Source organism: Pterocles gutturalis, unplaced genomic scaffold (genome assembly GCF_000699245.1).
Source record: "Pterocles gutturalis isolate BGI_N339 unplaced genomic scaffold, ASM69924v1 scaffold33249, whole genome shotgun sequence".
NCBI lineage: Eukaryota > Metazoa > Chordata > Aves > Pterocliformes > Pteroclidae > Pterocles > Pterocles gutturalis.
The window spans coordinates 9,729-24,658 of NW_010134348.1; the positions used below are offsets into that span (position 1 = coordinate 9,729).

General features: G+C 44.0%; 1 protein-coding gene across 1 annotated transcript in view; it reads right to left on the minus strand.

Moving 5' to 3' along the window:
- Positions 1–2,935: 2,935 nt before the first annotated feature.
- Positions 2,936–14,930, minus strand: part of LOC104467705 (probable E3 ubiquitin-protein ligase HERC3) — a gene marked incomplete at its 5' end in the record, with an annotated part of 29,059 nt that continues 17,064 nt past the window's right edge. The window contains 9 exons of the mRNA XM_010081573.1: positions 2,936–3,144; positions 3,764–3,866; positions 4,489–4,672; positions 7,888–7,970; positions 9,722–9,788; positions 10,969–11,135; positions 12,440–12,583; positions 13,217–13,387; positions 14,772–14,861. Coding sequence (XP_010079875.1) covers positions 2,936–3,144; positions 3,764–3,866; positions 4,489–4,672; positions 7,888–7,970; positions 9,722–9,788; positions 10,969–11,135; positions 12,440–12,583; positions 13,217–13,387; positions 14,772–14,861 — 1,218 coding nt within the window. The remainder of the gene's footprint in view (positions 3,145–3,763; positions 3,867–4,488; positions 4,673–7,887; positions 7,971–9,721; positions 9,789–10,968; positions 11,136–12,439; positions 12,584–13,216; positions 13,388–14,771; positions 14,862–14,930) is intronic.

Genomic DNA, 14,930 nt, shown 5'->3' on the forward strand with positions numbered 1-14,930 from the left:
ACAGTCCATTTTATTTTTAAACTGATGAGATTGTAGCATTTTCTGATGCTTAGTTACTGCTGTTTACATGGTATATTGTTAGAATTTCAGACAGTTTATATGAAATGTAAGTACAGTTATGCACTTTAGAGAGTTTATATTTTTGAACTTTGAAAGCTAAAAGTAACAAAACCTGTTAACTGAGATTGTACATTAAAAGAAAAAAAAAAAAAACAACACACCTAGACCTCTCTCTTTTTAAACTGATCTTTACAAGTCTTTCCCTGCAGGGAAAAAAAAAAAAATCATCTGCCTAGTTGTGAAGGGAACTGCTACAAATGACCATAGTAGAGAAGAAGTAAATTTAAATTTTAAAATTCCAGTCCTGGACCAACACGTACAAATGCTCAACTTTCTGTCCTGGATTTGCAGATGCCATGACTCCCCTCTCCCACGCCTGCACAGGAGGAGGACTCCAAGACCTGAGCACTAAAGTGTTGTCTTTGTATCTCCCCCAGCTGATCTGACTTCCCACTAACCCCAACTAGCCAGCAGTGCTGTTTGCCCCACCACCACACTCCTCTGAGTCAATCCAAGCAACATCTGTGCGTTCTCGTTGATGATTTGTCTCTGCCAACATCAATGACTGTTGACTGGAGAACATTAAACACAAGACTCTGTTTTTAAAAGGTATGAAGTACTGTACAAAACTGTACTTTCTGTGATATAAATAAGCTGTTAGTGTAAGACAACCTGTTTCCACGTCACTAGAACAAACTCTCTGCTGCAGGATGGCAGCACAGGCTGGTGGGCTTCTCCCCCACTGGGGCCATTTCAGCCACGCTAGTTTGTGTATTACCACACTGTGAGATCATAAATCATCGTGGTTTATTTAAATGATGGCAATGAATGAGTTGTGGACAAAATAAGATTGCAAGAGTTAAAGACAGAGGAGAAACTTGTCATTCTTAAAAGGTGCATTTGGTTTTCTTTCTGTTTACTCCTGAGTAAACAGTCAAATAATGGATGTCAATGTTAAGGGCAGTGAAATTAAAGCATCTTATCTTTTAATCATTCTGCTAAGACATCAGTTCTTATTCCGGGTATGTGCAAGTGGCGATGGAACTGGAGAAGCCTTGGCGGCCCTCAGTGCCACAAGGAAAGGCAATGCCCCACACCCTGCTCCCTGCGAGGGGGGAGCAAAGGAGAAGCAGCAGGGATGTGGGGATGAAGGGAGGGGGATAGACAGCCTCAGGGCTGGTCTCAATGCCCAGCTCTTCCACAGAGACTGGAGCAGCCCCTTCTTTGCTTCCTGACACACAGGCAGCCCCTCAGTCAGAATTAAACATTAAATTTATTGCGTAATACTGTAATATGTACACACACATTGAAAATAAACATTTGATATAATTATATATTTATCTTCAATGCTGCATTAGAAAGAGGCTGGAAGGCTCTCAGGAGCCCACAGCTTATCTTAAAAAACAAAAAAAAAACCAACCCAGAAACCAAAAACCTTTTGTTACGAGGTGCAAAGTTCAATACTGTATATTGAACGTGGTGCATAAATACTGTGTCCTAATAACAAGTCAATGTCAAAACCATCCTAGGCTTAACATGAGATTTACACCAAGACCTGAAAAATGGTGGGGATCATTCAGACTTCATTTAATGGTGGGTGAGACTGGAAGAAAGAGGATAAAGGCTCTCCAGTTGCACAGAGTAGGTTTAGGTAATGATTTTGCCTACTCAAGTCCTGTTGTACGTTTCCAGTCAAATTCATGCAGGTTGTCCTTTAGGGCCCCCCAGGAAAACAGCTGCCAAGTGAAAGGGCTCCTCTGAAACAGCAAAATAAAGTAACCCTAACTGTGAAATTAAACCCATCTCCAAACAGAGGGTTATCGCTCAGATGGGGATCTCACACTGCTTTGTTTTCTGGGGCCTGATGAGACTGGAGAGCTTGGACACACCCCATGCACTCACACACTGTCGCACGCTCACATCCACACACATGTGACTCCTCTGGAGAAAGGCAGCAGAGGTAAAAGCAACCACATCACCTTGTGCTGGAATAACAGGTCTGCTCAGGTGGAAAAATAGGACTCGGCAAAGCCCACCCGTCTTAACTTGTAGACTTGCCAAGACAGGAACACAACATGAGAGGTGCAATGCAGAAACCCGTTATTATAGGCAGGGTTTGTCCTTCCCACAAGGCTGAACACAAACCCCACTCCAGAGGAGTCTGAGGCTTCTTTAAGAAGATGTTGCTTGGAACTAAAATTCAAGACAAGTGAAGAAAAACAAGCCCACTCACTCCCCAAAACCATCATACTCTTCATGAGCCATCCTGGTACAAAAAGAGAGAGAGCACGTACCGTCACTAATACACCGCCCTGGGGGTCATAAATGACGTCCCAGCCCAGTGCCATCCACCAAGGACCAAAGGGCAAAGGGGAATATTTCCACTGAATTGAGCAAGAACCAGCTTGCATTTAAAAAGGGGGGGAGGGGGGAGAAAAATCACAGCTTTTCAAAAAAGGAGATCACTAGTTCATCCTCAATTTCCACCATAGCCTAAATGCAAGGTACATGAAAATATTTAAACTGGACTGATAGGAAAGGTAAGCATGGGGGGGGAAGGGTGTATAGGGGCAATAAAAGCAAACTACAAGGTATGGCTGTGAGGACAGTGATGCCAACTTGGAGGGGAAACAAGAAAAATGCCAACTGAACTGACTTTGTTCAGTAGATGAGAAAATTCAAAGCAGTAGCCTCTCCTTGCTGAAGCCCCACAAAATGCTGGCAGCATCAGGCTGAGACTGCATCATCTCAATCTATTATTATTATTAATTATATTTTCCCAAAAAATGTTCTGATCCATTCCCTTAGAAAAATAAAGCCAAGCCCATCGGTTTTCCTCCTCCGTACCCAAGGGTCTGTGCCTCTGCCGCGCTCATCAAGCTAAGCTGAAGCCCTCGTAGTTATCGATGGCCTGCACCAGCCGGGCGCTGAGGATCTCCTTGCTGCTGTACTTGGGCAGGTCCAGGAGGTTGTAGCAGGTGTGCGCCACGGGCAGGTACTGCTCCCCGCTGGCTGTGGACTGGATGACGATGCGCAGGCTGGACATGCCGTAGATGGGAATGCGGTCACTGCCCGTCAGGAACACTAGGAGAAGCACAGGGAAGGTCAGACAGTTAGGAGAGGTGACCTTGTGCCGAGGGCTGCATCCAAAGGCACACCACAGGACCCCTCCTGGAGGGGCCGAAATGCTGACGGAACTCCCTGCAGAGCATGGCTGGGCTCACCCAGGAGGTGCAGGAGAGCAGAGGCAAGCAGCAAGGCCATTGCTGGGTGCACGGATGAGTAAATAAAGCTGCCCCTGGCACCTCCTTCCCTTAAAAGCTCCCTCTTATGCCTGGGAAGGATAAAAAGGAGCAAAGCCAGTGCTGCCTGATGCCCACAGCTGTGAATTCACCACCTGGGAACACAAACAGATGGATACTGCACTCCCGGGTGAGAGACTGCACTGGATCTTGCACTGCAGCTATCACCCTGGGATTTTGAGAGTAAGAAGGAATGAAAGAGAAAAAAAAAACCACACAAGAGAGGGAGAAAACAGATGATCTGAGATATCAGATATCAGTAGATAACTCAGGGGATAGCCATTCATGCTGGATCATCTTCTAGCACTTAATGCAATGCGCCATAACCCTGGAGCTCTGCAGACACTCCCACCTGAGTCTTCAATTTCAGGACACAGTTTGCGCCACTGCAAGGTACTTACAGAGAAATTTCTTCTTCTTTTCCAAGGGAAATGCATGAAAGGTTTCCCAAAACATTCTCACAGTCGGGTGTGTTGCAGTGTAGTCTCCCTTATAGACAGCACTCTGTTAAAAACCAAAAAGCCACATCATTTCATCTGGCATGAGAAAGCAAAGACCAAGCAGAACCCAGACCTGAGCTCTTCTGGTATCTCCCCTCAGATCGATGTCTGACAGTTATGAAATGGAGCACAGGATGGGTAATAGCACAGCTCAAAGACACAGCAAAGGCTTCTCCTAGAAATATGTCTTAGGCTTCTAGCTGCTCAGCTAACTACATGTGTCATGAGGAATCCTGTTCACAGGCTGGACAGGAGCATGTGTTCCGCATTGCAAAGCCCCTTTTACTGCTGAGGCTTAGGCAGAGCAAATAACTTGCTCATGTACACATTTTGGGAGGATTTAACTCTCGCTTTGTGTCCAGACTCCCCTTTGAACCCTTGGCTGTGTACTTTTTGCCTTTACCTACAGTAAAACTCACTCCATAAAGACCTGGACTTTACAAGGACAACCCAGTAAGAAACTTTTCACGTGGATGATGGCAAGCATAAAAAAGCAGCATAAAAAAACCCCCAAGATATCTGTGTCTCATCACATCTTTTTACATCCCAGGCTAGTGCCCACCTCGTGCAACTGCACAATCCTGGTACTTGTGAAAAAGAAGAAAAATACAAGAGGGAAGCTTTACCTCCTCCAGTTCCTCCCAGTTGTAGTTACTGTTTCCAACTATCATGGCCCTGAGCTCTGTGGGCTGGAAGAGTTCCAGGACTTTCCCACCACACACTTTCAGGAAGCCAGTGGAAAAGGCCGTGTACCACTCATGGATGGAGAGGTTGAAGATGTAATTTACGTAGGCTTCAACAAATTCTTCCCTAGAGAGAGCAGGCAAAGAAAAGCACTTTTAATCACATGCCTGAGCAGCAGCACTGCTAAGTTTTCCTACTTCTGCCTGTAATGTGTCTTGCAAATGAGTCTCCAACAGGTTCAAGTCACTGCCGTGCTCTCACTAAGCTGAGTCACTGCAACATGTACAAAGCGTTAGGCAACAAGAACCACTGTGTGTCTGCTTACTCCCCAGCAGCAGCAGCAGCACAGGAGGTCCCCCAGCAACCCAGGCTCTGTCCTACCAGTAAAACCCACCCAGTGGCCCTGCACCCAGCTGCCCACAGGGCCAGGAGGGAGCCAGGGTGACACCAAGTGCTGGGAAGGTGTCAGGAACTGAGCCCTCTTCCCTCCCTGTGGAACCCGTGCCCACACAGAGGTGGTGTTTAGTAAATATCAGGGTTCAGCCACCAGGAACATGTCCAGCTCCTGCAACCCTACATTTAGGAAGTCCAGGAAATAGCCTACGGCTCTTCTCCGTCTGTAGGTGTCTGGGATTACTCAGCACAGGGCTCTGTGCTCACCTGCAAAGACCTCAGACTGACAGGGAGAGGGAACCAAACAGTGCCCAGAAGACAACCATCTCCAAAACCAAGAGCCTCACAGAGCCCTAGGTAGGTACCCTGTGAATTTTCAGAGGCACCTGCTGCTGACACAGTCCCCAATGAGTCTTGCCAGTGGTTCAGCACTTTCAACACCAAAGCTGTAGCCTAGAGGCAGACTGAGGAAATCCTGCTCTGAAAAAAAGTCTTGATCTGAAACTGCATGGCCAATTCCCTCCCTCCTGGCCCCAAAAAGAAAGCCATCAAAAGAAATTAAGAAACATCCCTTGCTACAGAGCAAGAAAATAGTCTTAGGAAACCTCCTCCTCAGCCTTCATGCTCTGGTCAAATAAATACACGTCTTGCGCTTTGGAGTACGTGGCAAAGAGAATGACTCCTCTCAGAACGACAACCTTGCTTGGCTTCAAGGATTCCCAAAAACAGCATTAAAATAAAAACACCGTTCTGTTGCCATTGGCAAGAAATTTGTGGCAGGCCCTGGCCAAACCCTGTCTCTGAATTTTTTTTGGAGGTTAAGCTCCCCTCTTTCCTAGTCTAAAAGCACCACAATAGGAGTGCAACACTAGAATTTCATTTGTACAGTGACTTAAAACATTCCCCCTGACTTTTTTTGTTCTTTTTTTTTCCACACCTGACAAAAACACTCCAACCAATGTGGCAAACCGGGACACAAAACTATTCTCTGTGGATGAAGCTGTTCTTATCTGACATTCAAAAGAAGCTCACACTTTAACTCAGAAGATAAGCAGATGAGGGAACACCACGGAATCCAGTATCTCAGTCTCTAGCTGGGAAGGTCACAATTGAAATAAATATTTTGACCTTCTGGTGGAGGAATTCTCAATGTATATGTTACGCAAAAGCAGCAAGGGATGGGCAAGAAACTAAAAGAAAAATAAGGAAGCAGACTGACAAATATAAAAAAACCTTGGAATTAGAAATCCTATAGCAAAGTAGGAGTTATTTCCCAGCACATTTATTATATTTTTCCTGATAGTCACCTGAGCATTACAGAAATCCAAGCTGGTTAAGCCCTTAAGTGTTGTTTAATACCTCTCTGGCTGTTATGATTATAAACCCTTTATCAGGAACATTTGGTGTTGTGACCCCCAGTATGAACTCCAAAGGAGAAAGGGAAAACACAGGCATTTTCTGCTTGGCATTTTTCAGTCAAAGCAATCCGGTGCATTCTTCAGTTCCCAGCAAACTTTCCTCAGGCAGGAAGGGCAGTGCCCGAAGACACGCACACAGCAAACTACTCGGGCCAGGAGGGCAGCAAATTGGTCCCTGGACTCTAAACGTAGGAGCAGAGGAAGTCATTAAGCCCTGTAAGGTGCACGAATTGACAGCCACGTCTAGACTTGGATTTAGAGGTTAGCTTGAGTTCAAAACTCTGGCCAAGACGAAGCACTTGCATTCTGGAATGTGTTAAGCCGATGGAGCGACACACTAGCCTTTCTCCTTAAGGATTTTCTTCTCTTGTTGCCTATCTTGACTTAATAAACAGTTGCAGGAGCTAACCTGGCTCAGCTAAAATCGTTGTTCCTCCCCTTAGGCCAGTATGGCACACAGTAGAAAAACTGCTGGTTTTCTTTTGAGTGTATATGCCCAGCCTAATAACCTAAGGGTACTATCACTGTCATTTTCATCTTTATTTCACTCTCGTGAACGTAAATTAAACTCTCCTCTCTTTACCTGAAGCCCACCTTCTCTTTGCAGGGACACAGACTTACACCACTCCATCTCCACATGGGTTGTGTATGGAGACAGCTATTTAGCTGTAAAATTGCATCCTTTTGGGCAGCAGTAAAGTAGGTAAGAAGGCAATACAGACAAAGCTTTTGTTACAGCCAGGGCTTTTGACACAATCAGAACCCTTTCAAATAATCAGATTAATGGGAAATTACTTCATCTCCAGGCTTGCCAGCAAGGTCTTCAGCAATCCTAGCACAAGCCACTAACCATGCTGCTGACTAGTCACTGGATAACTCTGTTTTGCCAGCAGAGAAAGAATTTGAACATTGCTTCAAGTAACAAAGGCATTTGTAGAAATCCAATTACAGGATTATAAGAAGAAAATAGTTTAGGAGCTGGAAAAAAAAAGGGGGGGGGGGAACGGTAGCTGTGCTAGTAATAACACTCAGGTGTTCAGTCAAACGGAAAGGAATCTACGTACAGTAGAGCCTTATGGCTTAATCAGGGATGGTGGTCCTCTACCAGGTGTACTCAAGTGTCTCCAGCTCCAGAATTAATCGTATAAACAAGTTTGTCAGGCTCAGATTTGCTGGTCATGTACAGTTCCTCTCTAAACCATCAGGGAGATTATCCTTCAAGGGCCAAAATCATGTTGCAATCTCTATTTACCATGAGAAAACTGCCAGGGTCTACATGAAGGTCTTTTCTAGGGAAGACATCCATCCAAAAAGGTGCAGGATATTTTCCAAACATTGGTGGAAAGAAGATGAAAACTTGCTTTTTATTCAAGTGTCACTGGCACCCAGTAACTTTTGAACAACTGGTCTTGGAATTTGCTCACAGCGACTCCTAATTCTCTCTCACATATCAGCTCAGCCAAATTTTCTGTGGCACTGCACCTGACCTCATCCCAAGTATGAGTCCATCCCTACACATGCCCCACTTACCTATTGTCCTTCTGCACCAGAATTTTATCTCCATCTTCAATCAGGTTCTTCTGCTCTGTCACACCATAGCTTTCCCTGCAGATCTATACAACACCAGAAAACCAATTTTACCAGAAGTACTTTTCAGGCCATATGCCTGCAGAAAGATACAGAATTCTCTTTCACAGTTGATGGCCAACGTGTGAAGGGTGGGCCAGAGAAAAGGGTGTACACAGAACATTTTTTTTCTCTGCTCTGATTGCCCTGCATACTTCATAACCTTTCATCATTTACGTTTTCTGTAGAACTGCTATTAAGTCTAAATGTAAACTCAGAAAAGAAAAAAAAAGAAAAAAGTTATTCTTTTAAGTAAATTTCCTGTGGGGGAAAAAAAAAAAAAAAACAAGAGCATGATAACTATTTAACTAAGCCCACATGCTGTGGCAACAAAAAGGACTCCCTTTTTCATACTAGCTCTGTAGGTTAATTTATCTGCTCTCACTGCAAGATGGCATGACCACAGACAGCTTCCTGCTTCTGCCTGGCCCAGGATGGTACCAGTACAAACATATATTCTGTACCTACAAAATTAGTCATGTGGAAAAAATGCAAAAGGGTCAATTTTCAAGTTACCATACACAAAAGAGGCTCAAATTTTGACATGCAAGATGAGTTATTATTTCAAGGTTTGGGATATCAGTTATTTATTCATGTCAAAATTTTAGCAGATGTATCTGTAAGTCTTTATTACCCTGTGTATAGTGCACGCAAGAGTAAGAATGCCCTTTTGTGTGAAAAGAGAATTTGGAGAAGAATCTCTTGTGTTACTTTCAAAGGTATTCTTTTACCCAGTCTGCGTTATCATCATTATGGCTTCATTGCCTCATCCTGAAATGCAGCTCTGACATGCACGAGACACAGTCAGACCCAGCCAGGTCTGACTCACTCCACAGGTAAGTTTGATCTAAGAGACCATGTGCTCTCATTTATAAAACAAGGAAATGGACACTCTCCTAGCTCACTAAGGATTTTCCTGGTACCTTGTTTTTACCCCAGCTACGCCCTGGACATAGAGTCAAGAACCTAGATGGAGCTTAAGGTGAACCCATCACTCACAACCTGTTAGAGCATCAGGACTTTAAAGCAAAGACATTGAAACATGGAAGCTCTTACTTTGCCTGACTCAAAGGGGAAGAGAATAACAATGCCATATCTCTTTGTGAGATTCTAAATGCTTCCACATGATGAGGGGCGTACTTGATATTCCGATGTACATCAGGATCGAACTCAATTCTGGGGAATCTCCACTGTGTAATAGAAACTATTGCAACTAGTTATAAAAAGATTCTTCTACTGCCACAGTAGCACAGGAAAGCTGACTACCTCAGCATGTCTCCTAGCAATAGCCTCCAGCATTTTGTCTGAAAAGTCTGACCAACTTCACTCACTAGAAGTTTTTTAAGTTAAAAAGTATTAAAATCAGGACAGCAAGGAAAATTCTAAATGGTTAGCATTTCAATAACTGGCCTAGTGATGTCAAAATCTAGCTTCCATTTTCAAGGAGGATTTAAGAACCTACTTCTTACTGTCCAGTCTGAGAAGTTGGCCACTAGCATTTAAGTCACATGCCATAATGACGAGACGACTATTTGGAAAACCACTCTGCTTAATCTACTTACTAGCTCTGTTTTCATGAACACATTCAAAAGAACAAGGGAGTTGACAGCAAAGAATTTTAAGATTGAACATTTAACATTAACATGGGATATGTGCTACAGGCATAGTTTGGAACAAACCACAATACACATGAGTAAGTAGAGGGGTTCACAGAAGTGATATGTTAAATGTGTCTTACTGTAAAATTCAGGCAGAACGTCTCTTCTACATCTTCACCAGGGTAATCTAAAAGTTGCTGAAGACTCCTACATGACAGGTAGGGAAGGAAATGAGGAAAATAAAAATCAGAGATTCAAAAAGCCATATACCTAAATAAAATAAATTCAGTAAAAGTAAATAGCATCATACATCTGGGTAACAGGATTGCAAGAGAGAATCTCTGAGTCACCTGAAGAAGTACGAAAGAAATATACCTCAAATAAAGAGATGCTTTGTTCTAAGCAGGATAAATGCCAGTCCACACAAATTATGAATATAGACCATGCCTACCTAGCACATGGATCCCCTTTAATGATCCTAGCCTTAAAAGAGAATTAAATTTCTAGTTCTAAAGGACAGCTAGATATTTATGCCATCACTGCACAAAGGTCTGAGGGAGTGGGGGAAGAGAGGGTAGTGGATTATATCTGTAATCATGTAGAAAATATTCTTCTACTATCCCTCACAATCCTGCTGCTGTCTTCCTGGCATTTTACCTCATTATTGTTAAATACAGCTGTCACTTTGTGCAGACAAATCAGACTGCAACTCAGAAGAAAAAAAGAAGGCAGCAGTCAGACAGTGCAATCTTAACCTCAGATCTTAACCTCTCAGTGTCAGAGGGAACCAATATCCCCTCGCAATTAGGCAGAAAAGATTCAATACGCCTTTTAGAAAAAGTCATCCCTTCACTACATTCAATCTCCTTCTTTCTGGCATGGGAGCAGGTCAGAGTCACCCTGGTTCAGGGATGGGACAGTTCACATCCTACGCAGAGTTCCCATCCTGGGTTACATCATGAGACGTGCAGCAGAACTGCTTGCTAACCCCAGCCTAGCCTGAGGGGAAGGGCTGAGGCTAGGATCTGGGCTCATCATGCAATCACACAGCAGAGGGACAGGCCCCCACTCCTGTTTTCAAAGGGGTGTGATAGGTATCTTTTGGCTGTGTTGATATCAAGTTCCTGAGGGTCAGGAAGATGATTACAGAGCCTAAGCAGATAGAAGCTGATAGCCTGTGGAAGAAAAGAAGTCTTACATGAAAATCACCACCAGCTTATGTACTTTGCTAGGATCACAGCCCGCAAAATTAATCAATCGCTCAAAAGGATCAGGAAGTGTTTTACTGAACAGCTTTTAACCAGTCTGGCATTTCTTGTTCTCAGTTGGATCCTTCCTAGAGATTTTGCTCTCCGTTCTCCCTTCCCAGAAATTTTGGTTTTCATACCTTCCTTCTGTAGGGGATAGCTCCTTCAAATCCTCTAGGCAGGGCTTCACATTCAAGAGTTTTTTGTACAGAGCCAAGGGAAAGTGAAGGTCCACCACTGTGAAGTTGTATATTGCAAGACCGCATATAATGCCAATCAGGTGAAACCAGTTGTGTTCTACAAAACACTGCAAAACCACGCAGAGAAATCCCCATGAGACACACTGTCACTGGTGCAATGCACAGCACCCACTCCTCCCTGCACCAAGAAGCCAGCCCCTGCTTTTCCAACTGTGGCAATATCAGAGCGCTCCCATCAGGTTCCAGTTTGGTTGCAAATTCCTTGCTGGAGTGTGGCACAGAAATGAAGATTCGGAAATTAAGCCCTATTATTTTTGTAAGCCATAATTAGCTGTGGAAACAGGAACAGCTGTTTTCCACCTTATCTGCCTTTTATTTCCTTTTTACATGCTTCTGCATTTATGCTTTGATGTTTGCTGTCTATGTAGTGAAAGAAAATGTGTTAACAATTCTCTCCCTACCACCCAGCCTATTTTCTGTTAAAAGCTTATGCATAACCACAGTGCCACCAAAGCAAATATATCAACATAGGTGTTGGTATACTGGCCTCCATTTCTTCGCATATTTACTCTCCCACTGGTTTGTCAGTCACAGACTGGCTGCCTGTATTTGTTACATGTTGTAAATACACAACTCTCTATTTTCAGTGCTTACACTGTCATTATTCTTACTGTCAAAAGACTTTGTTTTATAGCATTAACATAAGGAGTAGTTGCTCTGTGATAGTTTACAAGCTACAAAAGGTGCCATGTAATTTCCCTCCTTGTAAAATATAATTAATAAATCAAAAGAACCCCCACCAGGGCAACTACACCTTAAGAGAAGATGGACAACATCATTTTCCATCTTGCTAGCTATGCAGGAGAAGATAAAAGGACATAAACCACCACCTCCAGCATAACGCTATCTGACAGATACAGAACTTGCACTCCACACCCTTCCAAAACCAACCAGCTTTCACTACAAACTGTTTCTTGCCATTTAAGAGCTTACTCACACAAGCAAGTTTAGACACTGAAGGTGACAGTGGTGCATTACTAAGTGGATTGGTTGCAATAACATGAACAGCAAGAGAAGCACAGATTTCTAATGCCATTACAACCTAAACCTCTGATTCTGTAAAATAGCACATGATTATCACATTCATGATAATAACACTTATATTAATTGTCATCTGATACTCACTTAATAGAAGTTTTATTATGGGATAAGAATAAAGAGAAAGAGCCAACTCCTTAGCAGGCACAATCATCACTGCTCTGCTGAAGTTAATGGACCTATACTAATTTACATTGACTGAAAACAGAGCTCACGTTGTATTGTAGGTAGAAATGGTTTGACACTAACTTTCTTGTCATTCAAATGCAGCATATTATTTCAACCTGCATGCATAGAGAGGGCAAGGGCTTACCGTGTCCGAAAACCACAGCAGGTTTGACTCTGGGTAGTAAGTGAACATGCCATAGATGGGGTTGAGGAGTTCTTTTAACAACAGGAGAAAAAATTCCTTTGTCACTCCTCCAGCATCAACTGCTTCCTCACCATCAAAGATGACCTGGAGAAAAAAGCAGGTCAGTAACAGGGATGCAGAGCTGAGACTGAGTGAATCGTACATCTTTCTAATTGGGAGCCACACAAAGCAATTTGTCTAACATGCCCAAAGCCACTGCAACCCAGGAGCCTGTTTCAGTGCTCTGTTTGCAGGGAGACAAAGGGAACAGGGGGTGGCAAACCAGATATTTTGAAAATGTTTATCTTCTTATGCAAATCATAAATAACCACCTGTCCTCGCCACAACAGAAGCAGCAACATGACAGCAGCTGCTGAATTTTGGAGCAATGTCTCAGAGATAAAATATGTCCTATTGTAAGTGGCCTGTTCCTGCAGAACAGCAAAACAGAGACTGCATAATATCATAGACGTGTTTTCCCCCCTGCCGCTTATACAGCAGACTCCAGGAAAAGAGAGTAAACCCCCTGCTTGCCTTCTTGTAAACTGCCCACTGCCAAAACACTCAGAAGTCAGACAGGAGAAAGACTCAACTCCTGCATTGTTTAGCTCAAGTTTCCCCGTGTGCTATACCTATGGAGAAGCCACTGTACGCTGGTGAAACAGTAATGTGAAGGGATGAAAAGCTGCAGAAATGCCAGCTGGATGAGAGGGTGCTAAAGGTATGGGGAAAACTTACTTTAAGAGGTTTTTTCAAATCAATGTCTGAATGGATGCTCAACTCCCTTAAAGCATCACCGACTAAGTTACTCCTGCGAACATGAAGTACCAGGAAAGGACTTCTGGCCAGCAGAGGCTCCAGGGTGAGAAGCATGAAGACATTCTGCAAATTTGCACCATTTATTGCAACCTGTAAATAAGAGGAGTGAAAAACAGGCACTGCTCAGCTCCTTTCTTCCTATGAAAGGAAAACAGTTAACAACGACATGCAGCGTTCCTTTCTTCCTTGCTCTTTTAGTTTGGTTTCCCCAGGGTACAAGGATTATGTGCTCATTCTGTACAAGTGTGTGCACGTGTGCCTACTTGTCCCCCCATTTCCCACACCAGCACCTTTTGAGTCCACAGATCCATTCACCAAATTTGAGCAACAGAGAGATCAAACCCCTGAACACTTTTGCCATTAGGCAGGTGGGTGGGGCAGAAAGGCTTTACTCGTGCTCTTATTGAGTCAAGAAACTCAGTGTGAACACAACTCTGATAAGAGCCAGAGAGTCCACGAGGGAAAGCAGTGTTACTAACATACCAAGCAAGGAGCTGGTTGACCACTGCGCCTGGCAAGGCACCAGGAAACCTATTGCATTACAATTCAAAGCTCTCATCTACATGGATTTTCTGGAGTCAGGTAAGGCACGAAGTCCAGTCAAAGCTTTGACCACACATTTCATTATCATGTATTGTCCATAGTAAGTGACAAATTCACATTTGTAAGTTTAGTTTAAAAGTTAGTTGACCCTGAGACAAAAATCCATTGGAAACCAAGCTTCCTTCGTTCCAGCACTCACAAAAGCACTGGTTTCTTTGGCCTCTAAGTGGTTGTCTTCATAACAATTCTATCTCTCAGGACAACCAAGCCTTTACCAGCCTGCTGTCCTCCCAAGGTACGGTAGATATGGTCCTTACAGCCGTGCACTGCTCGCAAACTGGGCAGTTGAGCAGTGAGGGTGCTATACACAAGAGGGTGACACAAGAGGGCTATACACAATATACGCAAGAGGGTGACAAAATGAAAGAAGGAGAAGGTGACTTCAGCTTCTGAGTGCAGGCTGAGCCTCCTCCGCCTTGCTGTCATGTGCTCAAGCAGGCATAGAAAAGCTCAGAGATGGATATCACATGAAACCAGCACCATGGCCACGGTAACTGTGATGACAGTTTCTCACCCTGAAGGAACCTGACAACCAAGGACCTCGGCAGACTCGTTATACAGAGGATGGGACTAGTCCCAGACCCGAGCCGTGCTGGATGAGGGACCAGTGCCCAATGCTTTGCCCGTCTCAGGAGCCAACTGCATGAGCAATGTATGCATGCAACTGCATGAGCTGTGAGCTGCCACCTACAGGGTGCTGGAGCTGGAGAGCCTCAGATCTGTGGGTGAGCTGCTGCCAACAGGTGCTGCGTGCAACCACAAATGGTGTCAGGACACACTGACTCCCAGCGAACACCGTTCCTTGCAGGCACCAATGCAAAAGGCAGGAAAAGAGAAATGGAGCAGGAAAATTGGGAGAGAGGAGGATTACCTGCATTTGGAGTTCTGCATCTGTCTGTAACATCTTGGTCTTAGCCTGAGCATCGAAGATGAAAGGATAAGAACAGAGTGTCACAGCATCCTGCAAGAAAGGCAGACAGCTGGGTTTCTATTTACAGCTTCCATAGCACTTCTTTCTTTAATAAGAATC